General features: G+C 33.2%; 1 protein-coding gene across 4 annotated transcripts in view; it reads right to left on the bottom strand.

Moving 5' to 3' along the window:
* GRIK2 (glutamate ionotropic receptor kainate type subunit 2) overlaps nt 1-22,482 on the bottom strand; it is a 933,693-nt gene that overhangs the window by 90,092 nt on the left and 821,119 nt on the right. For 3 of the 4 annotated variants that reach the window (XM_072965660.1, XM_072965661.1, XM_072965662.1), the window contains one exon: nt 20,666-20,883. In XM_072965660.1, coding sequence (XP_072821761.1) covers nt 20,666-20,883 — 218 coding nt within the window. Of the gene's footprint in view, nt 1-20,665; nt 20,884-22,482 lie in introns of those variants that run through there. The other variant, XM_072965663.1, reaches the window with a different exon arrangement.

Here is a 22,482-nt window from a genome sequence, read left to right as displayed (position 1 = left end):
TGCCCAGAATAGGTAAATCTGTAGAGATAGAAATTAGATTTCTCATCACCAACAGCTGAGGGGAGATTTAAAAAAAAAAAAAGACATGATGGGCTTGTCTGGCGAGCTCCATGGTGCCTAGATAGCAAAGCACCGAGTTAACAGGGAAGGGGTTTCAAATCAAAAAAACACTCTTTCTTAGTTAAGTTGTAGAGGTTAAATAGTATTAGTCTAACTATTTAAGTAATTTCAAGTTTTAACAAAGTTCCTGAGGTTTCACAGTGCCCTTGTTATCTACATAATGTTGTTACCTTCAGGAGAAATATTGATCAAACTTTTATAAAATAGTTATGTATTGGACCCAAATAGAGAATTTTATACTCCTCTATTTTTTACATTATTGGTTACTGAAACAAATTATTCAGGCTCTGATGCTTGTCTAAAGGCCCTACTATAAGTTACAGGATGAAAACTGTATCTTTAACAAAAGGCTTTTTCAGAGCATTATGGAAAAGGCTTTACAAAATACTTTGAATTCTTCATACTTTACTGAATATAGGCTTCCTGAATATAGGCTTCGGGGTGACATTATAAAATCTTCAGGCTGTAACAATAATGAACTGAGTCAGGATTTTCAGGTCGCTTGCATCCCCAAGCAGGTGTATTTCATGGAAACAGATTGCTGCTCCATGATTTAAAGGTACAAAAACTAATTACAGAAAAATGAATGAACGAGTGAAGAAAATTTGTGACTGTTTGTTTAGCATACTGTCAGTATTACCTTTCATGTTCTGTTTTCATGGCTATGCAAGGACACCCTTTGTTCTCCTTCATAAGTTTCTCTGAAATCTGATTTTTGTAGGATTGCTTTTATAAATAGAAAAGAACATATTTAAAAATTATGGTTGTGACTCATCCTCTAAAATTCAGAAACTCTTAGTAAGTCCCCTTTACTTCATGGCAATAAATCATTCACATATGTTCTAAAATAATGTATTTTCATTTTTACTAGGATGTAATTGGGCAGATCAACTTTGCAACCAAGACCATATTCGGAGTGCCACTTTTGATAATATTTCTCATTTAATCAGGCATGACAAGCCTATTATTTAAAAGTAAGGGTTGACTTCATATGTGCAGTCAATAGCTGCAAAATCTCCTAGGAAACCTGGCCTCTCATTTGGCTTAAAGGTCCCAGCCTTACCAGTTTTAAGGAAAATTATTTCTTTCTAGGCAAGGAAACTTAGAAAATCCTTGGAATCTTAATAACAGAGAAATTCATTAAAATTCACAGAGACTAGGTGAAATCTGGTGGGAAAAGTTTCCTAATCGGTCAAGTGATAGCAACTTTTAATATTCCAACACAGGACCACTTATAAAAATTTCCAGTTAAAACTTGATTCTATGGTTTGGCAGCTAATATTGCATGGTTCTGGATTTGCAAAGCTAACTCAAAGAAGCCTCAGAGTTAATTAAAACTCTTCTTACACCAGGTAATAATTCGGCCTAACCTAAGAGACCAGTGTTTTTGTGATCAAGAATAATCTTTGGAAATTATGTAGAATCACAATGAGAAAGAGTAAGAGTATTGGATGTTATCTAGTGGACTGTCAATCTATGGATTATCTGAGCCTGTAAGAGTGTGCCCTGAGTGACTTTATACTAACTATAAACTATTAACAACCCTGTAGGGTAGACATTATCTTGTAGAAAACTCATAATGATACAAACAATTCTTGTCCATAATAAAGCAAATCAATTGTATACGTTAGAGATGAAATTGATTTACAACCTACAGAAAAGGTAACTCCACAAGTGATATTTTATTAAACTATAAGAAGTCAACTAATACTATATCTATTAGCAAAATCACACTCCTAATTGCTTCAAATTCTCTTTTGAACCAGTCTTAATGATAAAATCTTTGATACATGGTTATTTATATTCTCATAAGAATCATGTTTTAACTTTAAATAAATTATTCTTTAGCAACCCCAATATTTGAAAAAGTGTCTGTGTACCTCCAAGTATACAATTATCGAATTTGAAGACTGATAATGTAAAAGAGACACTTTTCAGCAGTGCTTCACTACACCCTATGACAATGGCTGTTACTCTTTGCATGTTCTTCAGAATAACTGGCAGATTAAAAATGAACAAATAAAAACTGTTTTGGCTTTACTCCTAGAGATTTTGTTTCAAATAGTCTGAGCATTTATATTTTTAAAAAGCTTCCCTAGTATTTTTAAGGTATAGTGGGACTGAGAACTTAATTCTAGCATCTGGGACCACAGCTGAGAGTAAGTGGGGAAAAGATGGGCTCGGCCTGTCAAGTACTAGTCTTTCTCTCCTGTTTCATCCCAAACTGCCCTACTTTGACTAGTTTATCATAAAGACACCTTTTAAAGAAAGGGATTCACAGCTTTAAGAAGCTTGAAACTCACTTCTCTTTCCTAAAGCCACCTATCTACCTGTAATTCTCACTCTTCGCCCGAACTCAACCTTCATCCAGACCAAACCAATCACTCCTGAGTGTATACACTCTCTTTTCCTCTTCTTATTGCATTCTGGAAACAGCATCTCCCTCATCTGTAAATTTCCAAATCCTGCCCCTTGTTGGACTAAGCTTGAATGTCTCTGTGAAGATTGTGCACATTTTCATTTTAAAAAAGTAGAATTATTTAAGTTTCTTGATTTCTCCTATAGTTTATTTTATATATATGTTGATTATAATATTACTTTCTATCAAGACAACACATATTTTAATAACAAGTGTTATTTTTCTCTACTTCTGGAAGTCTCCTTCCTCAATCCACAACCACATATTTCTTCCTCAAAAACATACCTAAAATACAAAGTCATTCAGCGAGCTCATGCAGGTAGGAGTTGTCACATCCCTTGTGTTATAAGTGGGCAAAGAATGAAAGAAGTATAATATTCTATTAGAACATTGATCAAGTACTGTAATGTATTTTTTTACAAATATGCAAATCAACCCATGGAAAAAAATATTTATTTAAAGGACCAGGTAGTGAATCCAACTCTTCAATAATTTTACTATTTCACTTGCTCATTTGACTCAATTGACTATTAGTTATAAATCATCTATCCTGTTCTCTTATCCGTTGTATCATTTATGCATTAACAATTTCTTGAGCCCTTAAATGGGCCATTGGTTCCATTACATGCTCAGGAAAACCAGATAACCAGAACATCCAGGTCCTCAAAATATCTTGTAAGAGGAGTTAGGATAAAAAACAAGTAAATAAAATAAAAATAGCATTAGTAATGTGCATCTCTTCTTCCACGAACTTCCTTCAGCCTTTTGTCCCACAGCTATTCCATTCTGTCAAAGCCTATTTGGGCATCACTTCTTTATTCGGCCATTGTTTCTTTATGATATTTTTCCTAATTCCTTCCCTACCTCTCCTATTTATTTCAGGAATACAAGGTTTTTTACAATGCTAAAACTAATTATGTAGTATACCTTATCAATAGAATAAAGGAGACAAACCGTACGACCATTTCACTCAGAAAATACATTTGACAAATCCAACACCTTTTCATAATAAAAAAAATTTTAAAAATTAGGAATAGAAGGAAATGTGTTTTAGTCAGTGTTCTCCAGAGAAAGAGAACCAGTAGGATATATACTATGTATGTGTATGTATGTGTGTGTGTATGTGTATGTATGTGTGTGTGTATATATATGTGTGTGTATGTGTGTGGGTGTGGGTATATATATATATATATATATATATACATATATATACATATATATATATATATATATACACATACACACTTTTTATATAAAGAATTGGCACACACTAATTTCTCATCCCTCTATACCCATGGGTGTGGAAACTAGGGATACAGAGAGTGACCTATAGTAGCAAATCTTTAGAAACTTAAGTTAGGAAAAATCTTCTTAAATATAGTACCCAAATCACAAGCAACCAAAGAAAAAAATGTATAAATCAGAATCATCAAAAGTAAAAACTTTGTATATCAATGAATATAATCAAGTAAGTAAAAAAGGCAACCTAAGAATAGGAGAAAATATTTGCAAATCATATTTCTGGTAAGGGATCTATACCTAGAAAATGTAAAGAACCCATACTCAACATTAATGAGACAACCCAATTTTAAAATAAGCAAAAGATCTGAATAGACATTTCTCCAACAATATACAAATGGCCAGTGAGGACATAAAAGATGCTCAATGTCACAAGTCATCAAGGAAAAACAAATCAAAACCACACTGAGACACCACTTCATTCTCAACAGAACAGCTATAATTAAAAAAGATAATAGCAAGTCACTGTGAAAATGCGAAGACCTTGGAATCCTCTATACACTATTGTTAATAATGTAAAATTGTGCAGCCACTTGAAAATCTGGCTAGGAATTCCTCAAAGTTAAACATGGAACTAATATATGACCCAGCAGTTCTACTTCTAAGCACATACCAAACTGATACAAAAACATGTCCACTCAAAAACTTGTATATGAATATTCATAGCAACATTATTTATCATATCCAAAAAAGGTGAACATTTCAAATGCCCATCCTCTGGTGAATGGATAAGTAAAATGTGAGATATCTAAGCAACGGAATGTTTTTCTTCAGTGAAAGCATCATGGAATAAAATGGAATGAAGCTTTGACACACTACAACATAGATAAACACTGAAAACATTATGCTACATAAAGAAGCCAAAGATCAAATGGTATATGGTTCCACTTATAAAAAATGTTCAGAATAGGGAAATCTATAGAGAAAGTAAATTAGTGGTTGACTAGGGTAAGCCGGGGGAGGGGTGGTGTGGAGGATTGCAGTAGATGGGAGTGACTGTTAACGAATATAAGGCTTCTCTCTGAGATACTGAAAATAGTTTAAATTGATTTTGCTGATAATTGTGCAACTCTGTGAATATACTGAAATTACAGAAGTGTACACTTTAAAGAATTTTATGTCATGTATATGTTAATAGAGCTTTTATTAGAAAACAAACTAAACTAAACTTGCAACTACAGCACAACTCAGCAATTGCACTGATTCCATAGAAAAGACAACTTAGCATTCGCACAAAACCTGCTACACAGATGTTCACTGCAGCTTTGCCCATAATAGTCAAAACCTGCAAACAGCCCAAATATACTTCAGTCAGTGAATGGTTAAACAAACTGTGGTACAACCATACCATGGAAAATCACTTGGGAATAAAGAGGAACAAACTACTGATACACACAATAACCTGGATGAATCTTCAGAGAATTCTGCTAAGTGAGAAAAGCGAATCTCAAAGGGAACATGCTAGATGAATCTATTTATATAACATCGTTGAAGTAACAAAATTGTAGGAATGGAGAACAGGTTAGTGGTTGTCAAGGATTAAGAGGGGGAGGTGGGAAGGAAATAGGTGTGACTGATTGTAAAATACTCCTTTTAACCTTTCCTTCATAATTTTCTAACATTTCCATAATTGAAATCATATCTTTTATCATCTTTCCATCTAAAAATGTTTTTCTTTGTTCAAGAATCCAAGTTGTTTAATAGCAGTCCAAAGAGATGAAAGCTCAGCTTCTATAAAGATCTTTTTTAAAAAAAATTGAACATTTGACTCTGATTTCAGGCAACTAATTTCATTGATTCTCTTGTTACTATTAAGAAAAAATTGCTTATCAAATTTGTTACGTATTTTCTGAGAGTATCACTAGATAATGACCACCTTATTATGGTTAAAAGTCTTTTTATATAACAAACAAGCAGCTTTTCTACTTTGTTCTGCCTTAGCAAGTTGCAATTTCCATTTATGGTGAAGTCTGTAAATCTAGACTCGTTCTTTACTGCTTCAGTAGTGAGCAGTACTAGTGTCTACATGTCTACTGACATCTCCTTCAACAGTACACCTTCATTTTAAACTTGAAAATTTGCCCGTATGTACTTTTTAAACTAAAAAAAAGATTTATTTTTAATAACAGTATACATTTCAATTAATTTTCAGATGGATTACACAGTTATTGTAACTTATGCCATCCTCAAAATATTCAAACAAATCCCTCATGATGTTATCAGTATGCAGAAGAAATTATTTGAACTGAATCAATCCATTGCCACCTAGTGTATTACTAATGTGTTTATGTATAAATCTAAAAATGACACAGGCACCAATCACAGTCTCTATAATACGAAATCCTATATAACATAAAGCTTAAAATAAAATATATCAGTGTGTTTAGTGAGAAAATGTCCTACATGGCCTCAGTTTCAATTTTCAATTAAATTAATTAAAATCAAATAAAACTTACAAGTTTACTCCTCAGTTGCACCAGCCACATTTCATATGTTCAACAGCCATGCACACTTCATTAAAAGCCATAACAAAACAATAATCCAGTCCTATTTCTTAGCCTGAGTTAGTATGTTTCTTCGAAGAGGTTTGCCACAAACTGCTGATTTGATGCTGTCAAATTCAAAGAAAGGAACAAAGGCAAAGTGCTCAAGTATTGCTCTAATGGCTACTAGTCGTAAATCATTGTATCCTTATTTTCAAGAAAGAGCACTGACAATACCTTAGGCCTGAGATTTGGAAAGAAACAAAGCTATGAATAAGGGTGAATTAGGATGGAAAAGGCAGCTATTGCACGTCTAATGATATAAAATATAAGAAGGGTTTAACTACCATTTTTACTTTCAAATTGCAATTAATTTTGTTCTTCTAGCCATAAGATACTCTGAGAATTACACACATTATGGCATCAGTGTAGAAAGAAATGGAAGCAACAACTCTCAATGGTTCAGCCCCAGAGAAAAAGCAGCTCTGAAAGTGAAGCCCAATAGGCGTGATGCTTAACTCACAAGCTGCTTCATTAAGACAAAGGCTACGTATAGTGATTGCAAAATTCCTGTTTATATAAAATAGTTCTCAGACACCATCAAGTGCAAAGTCTTTCTGACTACGGAAGAATGCCTTTCTCCTAATGCTAGTTTATTGGCTTCTTGAGAATGAGTTTTGCTGTTTTTTTAAAAAAAAATTCACTTCTACTTTTCTCCCTTCACAGATATAAATAGCTCTAGTGTTTTCCCTAGATTCCAAGGGGATCTATGTCACGAATATCACCACCTTCAGCAGCAGCATCATAACTGTCCCCATCAAATTTGCTCCTCATGAGATCCTTTATGAAACATCTGCCTAAGGGTTCTAATATTCCAAGCAGACCTAAAATTGGTTGTGTTTAACCATGTTCATTTCTTACCGTGGCCATCTATATCATCACCTCCCTCCATTTTGATAATATGGGTTCCTAATTCACCCGGTTAAAATTCTATTTGTTTGGTGAAGTCAGGCTGGAGTCTCCGGCTGCTGGTATACCCTGCGCAGCCTCGTATAGCTGAGAAACTGAAGTCCAACCCAAATGCATTTGATGTTAACTCTTTGTGAGAGGAACACAGGCATGCAGCGGTCTTCCTCATTCATAGAAATGGAAAGGCTGTAGAAACTGCAGCTAACAGGGAAAAATGTTTCTATGATCATTCCTCTAGATGTATATTAATAAAGTTTAACTGAAAAAGGTTAATGACTGTTTCTATACATTTTTACTATATGATTTTTCTCTCTTTCATTTGAAGACCAGGTTACATTAAGAAGCCTAAACAGATACCTTAATGTCATCTCTCTACTGATACTAAGTTTTGATTAAAAACATTTATTATATGTAATATTTTAAAGCATTGAATTTCTGATATTTTAATGAAATGATTATTACAAATAAACATCCCAATCATTTAGGTATTTAGTCATAAGTGATTTCTCTGCTGTATATACATATTTTTATATGAATATACTTGGAAATTTTGCAGTGACTAAATGGAATGTATTTGGAAGATAACAAAATGTTATTTGTTTTAGGCTTTATCTCAAGAAAAAAATTATTTCTGAAAGTATCAAAAAAACCTTCTTATAACCTAAAAAATATTCTATTCTACTGAATCTTTAAAGCACATTCCTCAGAAGAACATCATTACCTGTGTGCTTAGTGAAAACTGAAGAATGTGTGTAGCTGTATTAATGTTAAAAGTCTTTACTATTGAAACAAGAGGAAAACCAATGAGATTAAAATATATCTGTAAAAAATGCTGGAGGTTATTGCTACAAAATACTAAGCATTGTCTTTCAAGGTTGGATTTGGGTGTTTTTTCCTAAAATTCTGTAGTTCTCATGAGTTGAATGCATTATTTTTATAAGAAAAAAGGAATTTTGCTTAAAATTACAATGGTTAACATTCAAGGAGAGGAAGAACAATTAAAAATGGGAGTTTTTCTTCTATTTAAGCATTAATTCTGAATATGAATGATTTGTCAAAGCAAATCTCACATGTTAACCAAAAGCCCATTAATTATACAACTGTTAATAACAAGACCATTAATTTAAAACTATGTTTAAGGTATGGGTGGAGCTGGATTCATGGTAAGTTTCATTTTTTTCAGCAGTACAAGAGAGTAATTTAGAATATTTTAAAATAAACTACAATCAAGATCAAATTATTAATAAAACAAAAAGGCAACTGTCAGATCTTTGCATTAAGCACAGATAAACTAGATGTATTTCTGGGAATACAAGCATTTATGTTGGGAGAAATTGTTTCATCTGCTACAGAGTTTAATAATTCAGTTATTGAGTTTCTTATACAAGAAATACTGTAAGTACATACCGAGAGTCTATTACATGTTTCGTGCTTTATGTAAACAATCTATATGACACATACTTGTACCCCCAGTTATGTGTACTTCTTTACATAGAAGAACACAGAAGCCTGGAGAGGTTAAATAAATCACTACTAAGCGACAGATGTAAGATTTCATGCTACAACCTATCCTCCACACCTAATCATTATGTTAAAATGCATTGTATTGCCTCAGTAATTCTTAATATCCATCATTAATGCTGCCTTCCAAGTCTTTGGTTTTTATTTAATTGTTTTTGTAATAAATTAAAACGAAGCAAACTCATAGTGCTCTGAAAACAGTCAAGGGACCTACAAAGCAAATTAATTTATGTGTAGTCTCTACACATATTATGGTGTAGTCTCTAATTAGTTGTAATTACAATATTTAATAAATGAGACACCTACTTTTAGAGATAATCAGATCTTTTCACTGAACTCCACTAGTGCTGTGGTGTATACAATAGGATAATAACAATCAAAAACACTAATCAAATGCTCTCAAGAAATACAAAAGTACAATTTATTGCTAACACTGTACTATTCTTCTACTAAAACAGATTTAATATAGAAAATTGGGTATAAGAAAAATAAATTATGTAATGATCCGTGATTTAACTCCAGTTAAGATGGCATGTCATTCCTACAGAAGACTCATTGGTACACATCATTCCTACAGAACACCCATTGGCTGCCACGATCACTAATACTATAGCCAAAATTAAAATTTGAGTTACTTTAGAATCTGATCCCTTTAAGACTAAGACATTTAGCAGTAATGTTTGATCCAGCCATACTCTAAAGCAATACTTTTAGAAATCTGTTATATTCAGCTTGCAGTTATCAACAGCTATTAATAAGCTCTAAAGTGTATTTTGTCCCTCTTCCAGTCTATGTAGGGTTAGAGGGGAGGATATAAAAAACTAGGAATGATTTATGAATTGTTTACTACTTGAGCATCAAATCATTGAGTATCAAAAGGGCTCCTGACCTGACATTTTGTTTGCTTCCAAAGGAGAATGACAGTTCTGTGTTGTGTTTAAATAAAAGTCTAAGCATCAAAGATGGCAGCAGCAGAAAGTAAAAGTACACTTCACTTTGCTTTGTAATATAATGAAAGGATCAACTTAACTACCATGTGATGTCTTAAATCAGCTCTGAATATCAAAGAACAAAATGATATTACTGCTATTTGGACTTTTGAAACGGATAAGCAAACAAATGAACAAAAGAAAATTCAGCGGACCAAAGATGCTAATTAGTGCAAACTGCATTTACAAGGAAAGAATAGCTTTCCTCCAAAAAGACATCACGTTGCATGCAAAATCAAGAACATTAACTGCCAAGTACATTCTGGATTTAGTAGACGTTTCAATGTTTTCACTCTGAATTAATAATGGATAATCTAGAGGAATAAGAAAAATATGTCTTTGATATTCTAAAGCTGGACCCACCCCCCTCAAAAAAACAGTAAGCATGATTAATAGCTCTTAGACACAGTTCCAATAAATATAATGTCCTCAAAAAATTTACAAAACAGAGAATCTGGATTTTTTGTTTGTACATTTGTTTTTAGAAACACAAAATCATGCTTTCATTCAACTGTTTATACAGAAGAAATGAAATTTTCATTTTAATTATTTTTAAGAAATAAAACCGCTTTTTTGTGTGTCCAAAAATACACCTTCTTGAATTTTCTTCGAAGTTTTGCCTAACCAGTGGCTATAAACTCTTATAGTGACAACTATTATCCATTATCCAGCACTTGACATGCCAGTTCAACATCACTATATTAACCAACTTTCGAGTTTTCTCACTCCCTGGGGGGCCCTCTCTCTCCAAAGATTGATGAGGTGCAACACGGTGTTGGAGCTGCCATCCTGACTTGACAAACAGCAAGAGTGGTCCCTGCACAGAGTGGAGGGGGGCAGGCACAGGAGAGAGAACCACAGTGTATCCTGGAATAACAGCCTCACATACTTACTTTCTAAGGCAATTAAAACATTGTTTCTCAGATTTTACACTTCAGTCAAACACACCATTTCTTTTTTAAATCCAAGTGCCCTCAAAGCTTCATTAGTACGTATTGGAAATGTTAACAATTAGAGAGGGATTAAACTTTTGTCCCTTGGACATTTCAGAGAAGCTAAGATAAAAGGTGCTGCGCCTTCCAAGTTTAAATACATTGAAACTCTAATCACTTACAATTCCCAATTTGGTGTTATCACTTACTTTTTAACTATTGAATTCACTCTGGCAGAGCTAGGGTAATAAAACCCATCATATTCTAATTTTCAGACAGCTTGATAGAACCAATGTTCTTAGTATAGATAAAGTGTAATGGGGCACTTTCTTTCCCATAGGAAAGTCTTTGACTCAGATGCTCTGATGCCAGCTAGCCTTCACATCTGCTGTTTCACCATTGATAGCTGGAACTTGGCATGCTAAACTGGTGTCTGATGAAGCGGCTTTCCTCAAAGGCACCATTTTACTTCTTGCAATGGGAACATAGTAAAATGGTGTTGGTTTTCTGCAGGCCTTATGCAAATCCCTGTAATAAACATAGGATCAGGCCTCCCTTACAATAAATTGTGTGTTGATGAGGACAGGGGCAGGGGGGCAACCTCTTTGAGTAAAAATCACCCCCTTACTCTGCCAGTAAATTAAATGCATCATAAAGAATTGGTTTAAATATTTCAAACATGACTTATTAATATCCAAACCATATTAGACACAGATAAGCCTATAATACTTTTCAAATACCCCCTTATAATAGTAAACAAAATATTACCATTTAACCTAATAGTCACAGTAATCCATTACCCACAACCAATATCTTGACACCACTAATAAAGAAGAAATAATTTGAGAGAGTTAGGGAAATATCTACTGAGATAATTCTTTCAGATTTCTAGAAAAGGTGTCTGATGAAGAACACATCAACATGAAGACATGAAAATTTCAGTAATAATATTAATCACTAATCTAAACTGCTCAGATACATTGGAGTTCAATCACATAAATCTTTGTTTCATTGATTTAAGTATGCAGAAAAATTTTAAAAGTAAACTAAATTATCCACAAACTTGAATACATGAAACAAAAAATCAGAATGAAGTCTCTATTTATTCTAAATAACCATAAAGTTATTACTTAGGTAGTAACTTGTAAGCAAGTTAGCAAGAACAGATCTTGGCCTGGAAGCCTAACTATATCTGGTTTTGTATCCTCCGATTTAGAGCACAATGTCATGTTTGAGGAGCATTTTGTTTTAGTTTAGATCTGCAGGGGGATATTGAAGAATTATCAAGTGACCCAAAGGAAGACTTCAATTAAAAGGATGTAATAATTTACCCCCATCCTTTAATATAGCTACATTCTTTTCTTCACAACGAGGAAAAGAGTGACAGTAGTTCACCAAATATTACAGGATTGGATAGTAAGCTCAGGTAAGAAAACTGCATAAACCCAAATCTCAAACTGTTGCTCAGAACCTAAAAATATAAACCTACAGTGTAGAGTACTTCATCTCTTCTCAATCCCCTCCCCATTAGGTAAACACAAAAGTCACATGTACAATCCTTCCAAGATTCTAATATGCCCCTTATGGGTGTCTTTAATTTCCTCTCCCTCTTCTCATGGGAAAAGAAACTGCAGTAAAAGTTTATACAGGAAAGGTGAATATATTCACTGCCCAGGTCCCACAGAATGTATATTTGCTCAGCTTTTCCTCAGACACACAAACATACATCAGGCTTTACCCCCACTCCATACTTCTCCGAGGAAAGAGTAATCTCTAACTTTCTTCATCCGGCTACAAGACAGTTCTCATTGCACACCTATGAGGAGCCTCAAGGAATGGTGTCAAAAGTGAAGATATAATTAGATTATTTATTCTCAGCAAATCACTGTTGATAAAGGCTTTAGGCATAATTCAGGTAAATAATTCAAAAGAAGTAAGGATGTAACCAGCAGAGTTATTTCATGCTTCTCTCTGACATTGTGTGGGGAGAAAAGAAGAGAAAAATGTCCACCCTAATATGAAAGAAATTTTATATGAAGTTAACTTTCCCTGGACATTAGAATCACCAGAGGAGGTTAAAAAAAAAAAAAAAGAAAAGAAAAAGGAAAAACTCAGATGCCTAGGATCCTACTTCAAGATGTCTTTAATTACTTGGCCTGTAGAGGGATGTGAGCCTCAGTGTTCTTTAAAGGCTCCACAAGTGATTCTAATGTTCTAAGGTGCAGGCAGGTTGAGACTACTGATTTCAACAAATGGATGTTTTAAAGACGTTTGAAACTTAGAGGATGATATATACAGATAGGACAAAATAATGACGCTATTCCTTGAAAAAGGAAAACTGAAGTGAAAATGAAGACTGTTTTCTTATGTATCAGAGTGATATGATTGTCTGTCATGGACAAGACCATATTTCCATATGACATACATGCTTTCTAGCATATCTCCTAGGACTTAAGTGGATAAAAGACTGGCCCCATAAGTTAAAGTAGTGCTTTAAATGGGAAAACTGATAAAATTAGTATCACTAATTTTGCTGGGCTACAGGCTAGAATTTATGATGCATACATAGGGAGATATTAATCTATCAAAAACTCAAAACTTAGTCATAAGGGTTTGATGCCAATATACCTATGCTTGCGTTAATATTTCATTTTTAAATTACCTGCCAGGCACAAAGACAATATCCCCATATGAGACTCAATGCTGACATTTGAGACCCTTTTTTTCTAAATTATTGAGGAGAAAGGGGGTTGTCATGACTAAGCATAAACTGACTCAAAATATATAAAAATGACCTGAAAACAAAGCTATGTGGTAAGTTAGTATGAACTAAATAAACAGGGAAACTCTTAGAGTAGCAAGTATTTAAGAAATAATCCCTGTACTTACTAAAGTACCATAATGAATTTCTAATTATTACATTGTCAAATAATCCCATCTGGATAATGGTGGGAAATGATTAGAAAATGTGTAATAGTAAATATGGTACACAATGAATGACATATGTAATTTCTGGCCATGTGCAAATAACAATTGAAACTTCTCTTGGTGATGACCATACTTAACTAGGAATTTGCTATATAGAATACAAAAGGTTTTTAAAGAATAAATCCTGGAGATCTAATACATAGCATAGTGATTATGATCAATAATACTGTGTTATAAACTTCACAGTTGCTAAGAAACTGGAGCTTAATTGTTCTCACCACAAGAAAAGAGCTGATAATTATGATGTGATAGAGACTTTGGCTAACACTATAATGGTAATCATATTGCAATATATAAATTTCTCAAATCAACACACTGCACACATTAAACTTACATGATGTCAAATGTCGATTATACCTCAATAAAATAAATAAAATAAAATAAATTCAAAAGTAATTCTAGATGATCTTTCTTGTCTTTGAAAACTATTTAGGTCAATTTCCTGCATACCCAAAATGGAAATTTCCAAATATTTTACCACCAATATAGGAAGAGGAAAATAAAACACTTATTTCAGAAAACACTTTTCGATCTGAAAAGTATACTATAAATGCCATTTTGAGAATTTCTTTTCAAATATAGAAATCTCTTTTTAGTAAATGCATTATAATTGCATTTCCACCACTGTTCTAAATTTTTTTAAAAATTTGTTTTTCTTAGAAATTAATAAAAATACGAGAACTATCCAATGAATGGTATGTTTCTAAATCCATTTATTAAGTGTATGCAGTAAACTGCCAACTTCTTACATTCTGTTCCTTGACTCAAAAATTACTTACGTTCTTTTGGCATTTAAGAAGCAAAACTCATTCAAGCTTTCAAAACATCATTACAGGCATGCCACACAAGCAATTCAGGCTTAAAAACCTGTACTGTCACCCCAGCATAATTTAATTTTAGAAGACCATTGAACTGATAAGCTCAGAGTAAGTAGCAGATTATAAAGAACATGTTATAGTTTTATCTGCCCCAATGGCTTAAGGCAAATGTTTTAGAAACTTAATATGATCAAACAGTTGAGGTCATGTGGGTGATCCAAAATGACTAATGCACTTAGCTCTCCTGAGTAATGACGGTTATGCCGGGATGTCTTTGGCTATCCCTTTTATTGCTGGTACTATGAGTCCCTTGGTTATTGCTTTCATAATTAATAAGTCACTTAACCTCTCCATGGCCCAGTTTCCTCATCTGTTAAATGAGCATAATGATAATTGCTTTCTACCTTCCTTAGGGGTTGCTATAAAGATTAATGAGCTGGCATTTAGGATGCACTTTGAGTTCTTCTAAAGAGGGAACCTATGCACAAAGAAAAACAAAACAAAATAAAACAAAACCCTCTTTATTGCTAACTAACAAAAGATAAAACTACCCCCCTAGATGGATTAATCTACTTCCTCACATTCCTAACATTATAACCTATATATACTTCCAAATAAATTGACTTTTAACCCAAGGTTAAAAATGGAAATACCAGAGGGCTGCATATTTTGAAGAAACCTTTTTAGTCCTCTACAGAATTAGAACATTTTGAAAGAAAGCACACGTTTTATCTAAAACCCTTTGTCATAGGTGTTCCATCAATGAATGCAATATTTATTGTGCTAATAAATAACTCTTCAGAATTTGGTTTAAAAAAAAAAGTGAATTGCTGTTGTAAAGGAAACCTAAATATGTAACACTGATGGCATATGACAATGAAATAGAGGAGGCCCGGGAAAATGGGAATCTGTAAATATAGGGGGAAAATAGAGAGGGAAATAAGATTTTAAAAGTATGTCTTGTAGTAACTTGGGAGATAGAAAATACACTAATAATCTTTTGGACTTGGGCAAAGAAATCTTTAGACAAAATGACAAAACATTCAAAATATCAGTTACATAAATTAAGCTACATAGGATAAGATAGTGTAAGACAGAGATAGAATATTAACAGTAAGAAGAAGAACAACAAAGAGAAAGAGAAGAAAATAATTTTAAAAAGAACTGGGCAGTTTGCAAGCAGAATTTAGAGGGGATAGAGAGAAGCTAGAATTTGTATGGCATTGTAATAAAAATGTTTGTAATTTTCAGTGTCCCAAGCCAGTAAAAGTCCTCAGAGTTGTTTCCACATGACTCCAGATCTTAACTGAAAATTAATTAATCATGTTGTCTTGAGGTCCTCTGTTAAGACCTCCAGAAAAGTTAAGGCAATGCCTTGTAGATTTTCTCCTCTAAATAAAGAGCTTCTAGCCCAAATTAGCAATGATTAAGTCTAGACAGAGGCACATTTTAAGAACTGTTGGTGTAGTACTCAAATGGACTTGACTGGATGTATTTAAAGGTCACAAAAGCTGAGCAGAAGTGGTATTGGCGAGAGTAGTGTCACTCTGGTGTGAAAGAAACGGAGTCTGCTCCAAATGTAGAAAAGCTTCTGGGCCTCCAGATTTCTAGGAGTAGGACAGCTGATTTGTAAGCTCAATAAAGATTTAAGTTACATGCCACTAAGAGTATTTGGTCATTTGCTAAGCCATATTATTGTGCAAATGATAACTAATAAAATCCAAAACACACACAAAGCCTGTGCTGGGGACTAGAAGGCCAGTTATAAATGATATAAATTCAGTCCATGTCACCCTGCTCTGCACTGCAGTGTGGAGGCAAGGGAACTAATGGAATACAGTCCGGAGGATAATTTAATGATAACTGAGGTAAAACATGCTCAGAGAATTTTTGAAAAAGGAGTACCTTTCCCAGACAGGGTAGATTTGGGTAGGGGAAAGGATCAGGAAAATTTGCCTGGATTAATTGAATTTATATCTAAGGAATAAAGAGAAAATAATCAATTAGGATGGTAGAGAAGGGGAGGGGAAAAAAAAGGCATAAAAAATATTTGGCATCAGTTCCCCAAAGAATTGGTAATTGCACCTCAATATACTATTTCAAAATACACAGTCTAGAAAATAGCTTCTGAAAACTGCTCCATAGATGTTTTTTATTTTCACTTATCAAATTGTTCCTTCTTCATGATAATAATAATCAGAAAAATGAAGCAATTTTAATACGATAAACATGGTGTGATCTTTTAAAATCTACTTTAAAATTATTTATCCAATTGTGGGTCATAGAAACAGTTTATTTGACTATGTTTAAAATTACTCTAAATCCTGCATTGTTTTAATTAGCCATGTATTCTAGTAATGGTAATGTATGATGTCTATCAAGATTTCATTAAGTGCTTAGCATGTCATATAGAGCTTTCATTTAACATTAAAAAATATACTGTGAAAATGGTTCTGTCAGTCATTCTAGTTTAGAGATGAGGAGTCAGAGGTTTACAAGGGGCAGTGTCTTACCTAAATTTAGCCAATAGATGGCAGAGCCAAGAATTAAGCTCAGGTTTCTCTGTTTCCACAGTTTCTTCCACTCTTAACAACTATTCTAAATTGTACATTATATGTTCAGAAGTATTAAGTGATTTACATTAGAAATTTGATACCATTTAAATGTCTTTTTATCATCTGGTAGAATTTTTTAAATAACCATAAAAGAGGACATGTATTTCCTTTGATACCTTTCAGAAGGACAGACTATGTTGGATCTGGAGCAAAGCCAGAGATTTCAGGTAAACCAAACCCAGAGAGAGAATTTGTAGAAAATGGAAAAACTGAGTCATGGGTTGCATAGAAACAAGGTGATTTCAGCATCATTCCATAAAACATATGATTCACTTTGAAAATATAGGGATTCTCAAAAGAGACTATAACACCTACAGGCTATTGCTGAATTATTTTTGAGCATATATCTATATGTATTCATTCTCCTAATCTTTATACTTCAAGGAGAAAAGAATGTGTTTGTTGCTTGGTAACATTCTATATAATGTTCAGCCCTGAGGTGAGATTTCACTTTTGCCACACTAAGTTCTCAGATTCCGAGAAGAATGTTTTGACTCCTACTTTACAGTTTTTTCATAAAATTCCTGGGCCCTCAGCTATTTTATTATCTAAATATGATTAAGAACCTATTGGTGATGCCATATAGCTTTCTATTACTTTACATGGGATAACACTGAAAAAGACCGTCTTCTCAATATTGAGTTATTTTACCAGTCATAGCTTTACCCTCACTTGTCCCTGGAGAGAATCTGTGTAGGGTATAATGGATATAGAAGAAAAGAAGAAAGAACTCTTCTTGAAGACAATATACATGTAAGGTCAATGAAAAAAGTTAAGCATGTTCTTTGAAAAAGGAATTATTCAGTGTTGCAGAATGGCTGAGTAACTCTGTCTGTGTTTCTGCAATACTGAGGACTCATCCCTTTTAAGGCCAGGTATCTTGAACCAGCTCTTGCTTATAGTGACACAACTTTATCATTCTTTAAAATAACTTTCTGGAACTGAGCTGTTCCAGAACAATTAGCTAACAGCAGGGTCTTGTTAAAGTAGTAAAAAAAAAAAAAAAAAAAAAAGACGGAAATTCTTTTAGAAGTCAATGCCTTAAGGGTGCTTCCTAGAGTGTTTGTATGCATTGTTGTTAATTAAGAAATAAAAGAATGGTATCAGATATAAATAGACTACACACAATAGTCTCTGATTCATTGTAGAATTTCAAAATGAGTATGCAATTGCTTCAATTCCAGGTGGCTAGGGAATTTTTTTTTTAATTTCATACCAATGAAATTGGTACAAGTGTACCAATTTGGTACAAGCTGATACAAGTGTATAGTCTAGCAAGCCAAAATAATGAGGTTGAAATTAGTATTATTTAGGGCAATGCTAAAATAACTAAAGAAAAACAACATTTACTGTATTCTTCTAAATTCTAATTTTTTTTTTCAAATTTCAGCAGCAGGAATTCAGCATGTGATAAAGTTATCAACATAATTGTCATCTTAGTGATTATCACTGTGCGGTTTTTATTGTGACTAGGGTACATTCCAGAGGCCTTCAATTTTACAGAAAGAAAGTCTGTGCTATTGGAAACACAAAAGTTGTTTCATGTCAATTTTCACTGGGTATAGAGGCATCTCTATGTTTGAGAGAGAAAAACAAGAGATAAAAGAGTAAGAAGAAAAGTGAGGCAAAAATGACACTGCAGAGAGCAGCTGAACTAAAAAAAAACAAAACAAAAAACAGCAAAACAGAAGACTGGAAAGATTCAAAAGACAAAACAGGGAGAAAATAAAGTTAAGGATGGGGAAAAAGAGAAATTAAAAAAATTGATTTTCCAGAGATAAAATTGGCTTACAAGCACTTTGAAACTTAAGATATTTGAATCTTCTGGAAAACAAAAATAAAATTAGAACTCTGAAGTATTGGTGAAACAGAAATAATTACTTCTGGTATCAAATCACTTGCATTAGTACTTTATCTATGTTATTGTACAAGCTGAAGTTGAATACTGTAATCATTTAAATGTATCACATATTCACTCACTGCAAAGCTACTGACACTGACAAGGTACTTTTTGAATTTTCAATAGCTGATTTCCTTTTCATTAAAAAAAAAAGTTTTATATGAAAAATACTCTATTAATATTAAATAATCAATTGAGGAAAATCAATCAGTTGCAATTTATATAGTCATATAGCACCGTCCTGATCAAAATGCTTCACTCATATTTGATTATTCAATAAATTTGATTAAATAATAATGATTTTCCAATTAAATGTAAAATACACATCCAATCTTTAACCTAGCCATATAAAATAGTCACTTTGAAAATAATTAAATTTTAAGAATCATATAGATTTGACTAAAGTAATCAATGTATCTCATTCTTTGGGTATTTGATATCCTCCAGAACCCTAAAAAAAAGCTGATTTAACCTAGCAAAAATTTTTACAAAGAAAATTACATAATTGCTTGGCAAAATTATTTTAAATAATATAAAAACCCAGTCATATGATTGTTGATTTATTCTCCCAGGGAGACTATAAGCTTCTTAAAAATGAAAACTAGATGCTATTTGCTCTAGAATACCCAATGTGTGGGACAATTTCTCGTACTCAATAGGCACTTGCAGAATGGTTGTTGAAAGAATTTATTTTATAGCTTGAGTCAATCACTTTTTAAAAAGAAAAAAAAAATCTACCACTTCTACTGCTCACTTGAACTGCCAATTTCATTTGTGTGAATAGTGAAGGAAAATACCAATGCTTAAAAATTTGCCCAAACTATAAACAACATAAAAATACTTAGTATAGAAAAGAAATTATGAAATACTGACTCCCTAAAATGAAATCTCCCGATTGGGTCTACTCTGGTCCAGTGAGATCAGCTGAACTAACGAGAAGAGTAGAATGATATAGAGGAGGGCAAGACACTCTATATGCTTGGAACTTTTACCATTTGAATGTTTTGCAGGGCTGTCCCTATGGATACCATTGCAAGTTCAGTGGGGTAGCCCATTTTGAGACTCTGCTTCTCAGAATATCAGGTGGATGAATGTCCAGATAACAGGAACTGTTTCTGTTTGTTTCTATCAGCCTTATTTCCCTTCTTTTTCTGAAGGCTCTGAAAAGGTAAACCTTGTCTCATTTTAACAGAAAGAAATGTCTGTATGGAAAACATTCTAACATACAATCATTCTAGTCTTCTGAATACACACGCCTTATAGAGTCTGATTCTAGTAGTATTCAATTTTTAATTAGCATATTACTGCATTTATTTACATTCAAAGAGATAAGCTTATTGGGGAAACATAATGTTGTTTTTGAACAAATTCTCCCCTGAACAAAAATGGAATACTTGTAAAGCAAAAATTCCTTGCCATTTGCAAGTATTAAAATGTTTTGCCTTGATGGCCATGTATTTACTTGTATACCTCTCCACCCTTTGAGGTATGTGCTATTGATTAGCCTGCACAAATATCAATGTTGCTACACCCTTACATTCATTAATAGAGAAAGGTTTGCTTGTACTCTATCATTTTAATACATAAATTTTAGATAACCAGTAGGACTTACCTTGAAAAAAGTCATGGTTGCACCATCCTCCACTGCTCCATACTCTATCTTGGTTTGTTTAGCTAAATCATCAGCAGAGTCAATAGGGGATTCCATGCGCTCCACTGTCAGAAAGGCGGCTAAGTTAGCAGTATACGAAGAAATGATGATAAGTGTGAAAAACCACCAAATGCCTCCCACTATCCTGGTGGAGAGCGCTTTGGGCATGAGCTCAGAACCTAACAGAGATTGGGGGGAAAAGGTGAAACGAATACAGAGAATTTGATCAGCAGTCAAATACTTTCGGTCACAGTGGCAGAATGGAATCACCGTGTAATAAAAGCTTAAGTTATAGATTTACATATTGCTTTAGTAAGCAAGGAATGACCATTGGGAGAGCAGAGGCTAATTTCAGATAATACGTAGTCTCTTAGGACATCTGTGTTTAAGTATAGTGACAGGAGACTCAAGTTCTACCTGTGGCAGGGCAAAGTAAGACTTACATATTAATGATGGAATAACCTTTATAAAAATAGCATTAGAAGGGAGAAAAATCTCTCTAGTTTTAAACCACCTTTATAGATTTTCATACTCTTGTTGGTTATGTGGGTTTTAGAAGAAATGATTTAATGTACATTCTGATCCATTTCTTAACAAGCTTTATATAAAGTTTCATTTTTCATGTGTATGAAGCTCTAAAATCTTACCCATATTGCCATTTTAAAAAGTAATGGTGTAGGAAAATAATTTCAATTATCCACATTTCTTAAGATGTGGAGTTTCAGTCCAGTTTTTATTTTAAAATAGGTAGTAAATTATTTTCTTATGTACAAACAAATGTCTCCTATCACTATAGTTAGCCTCAAAAAGAGAAATCAGAATAAGAATAGTTAAATTACTGAAAATTTACTTTTACATATATATAAATTTCATGATTATATTACCATACATGGCTGGAGTTGCCTGGTCATGGTATTAATAAGAGAATGAGATCTGATAATTATATTTTGCTTTTGATTATTATTAATTTAATTAATTTAGGTTATAAAATAAACTTCTAACAATTTTTAAATTGAGTCTTCTGGTTTTACCACATTATTTATGTTTTAATACTGAGACGAATACATATCAGCATGTGTAATTTTTTATCAGAAAAGTATACTAAATTTATGGATATATATATTACTATTCACTTTTAATGATTTTGAACCTCTAATCAAGAAAACATTGGCCAGAAATTAGTTAATTTTAATAAGGTTTGAGTAAAACGGAATGAAGCAAAGATGGACTCCATTTTTTGTTTTGTTCTACAGTCATATTTTTAATATAATCATGAGTGCAATAAGGTAATATATCTTTAGATGGAATCAAACATATAACAAATTATTCACGTTAACAATGAAAAGAAGTGGTATCATAACTTAGCTATATCAAAGACAGCCCATCTTATACTTCAGTTCATCTTACCCTTCCAGTTTCAAACAAACAAACAAAATTTTAAAAAGCAGACAGACTGGACATGACAGTCAACTCCAGCTCCAGACTCTGCCTACCACTCTGTAAGGAAAAAAACAGAAAAGTACCTTTCTGACGTAGCTGCTCCTAGGCCCTGTCAGACACACACTTGGACACTGAAACACTAAAATACTCCCGAGATGATCGGCAGCTTTGGCTGCCCAGTCTACCTTTTTTTTTTTTTTCTTTGAACAACACCACCAATAAAGTAAAACAAGACTGGGAAAGAAAAAAACAGTGGAGACATTCGACAAAAATGGCCCAATTACCACAAGTTCATATCTTACCCAAGGACTTAAAGTGAGTACCTCCTAGGCTTGTGA

This window comes from Vicugna pacos, chromosome 8 (genome assembly GCF_048564905.1).
Source record: "Vicugna pacos chromosome 8, VicPac4, whole genome shotgun sequence".
In the NCBI taxonomy this organism is placed as follows: domain Eukaryota; kingdom Metazoa; phylum Chordata; class Mammalia; order Artiodactyla; family Camelidae; genus Vicugna; species Vicugna pacos.
The sequence above is the reverse complement of the archived record's forward strand: the minus strand, read 5'-3'. Positions and strand labels throughout refer to the sequence as shown.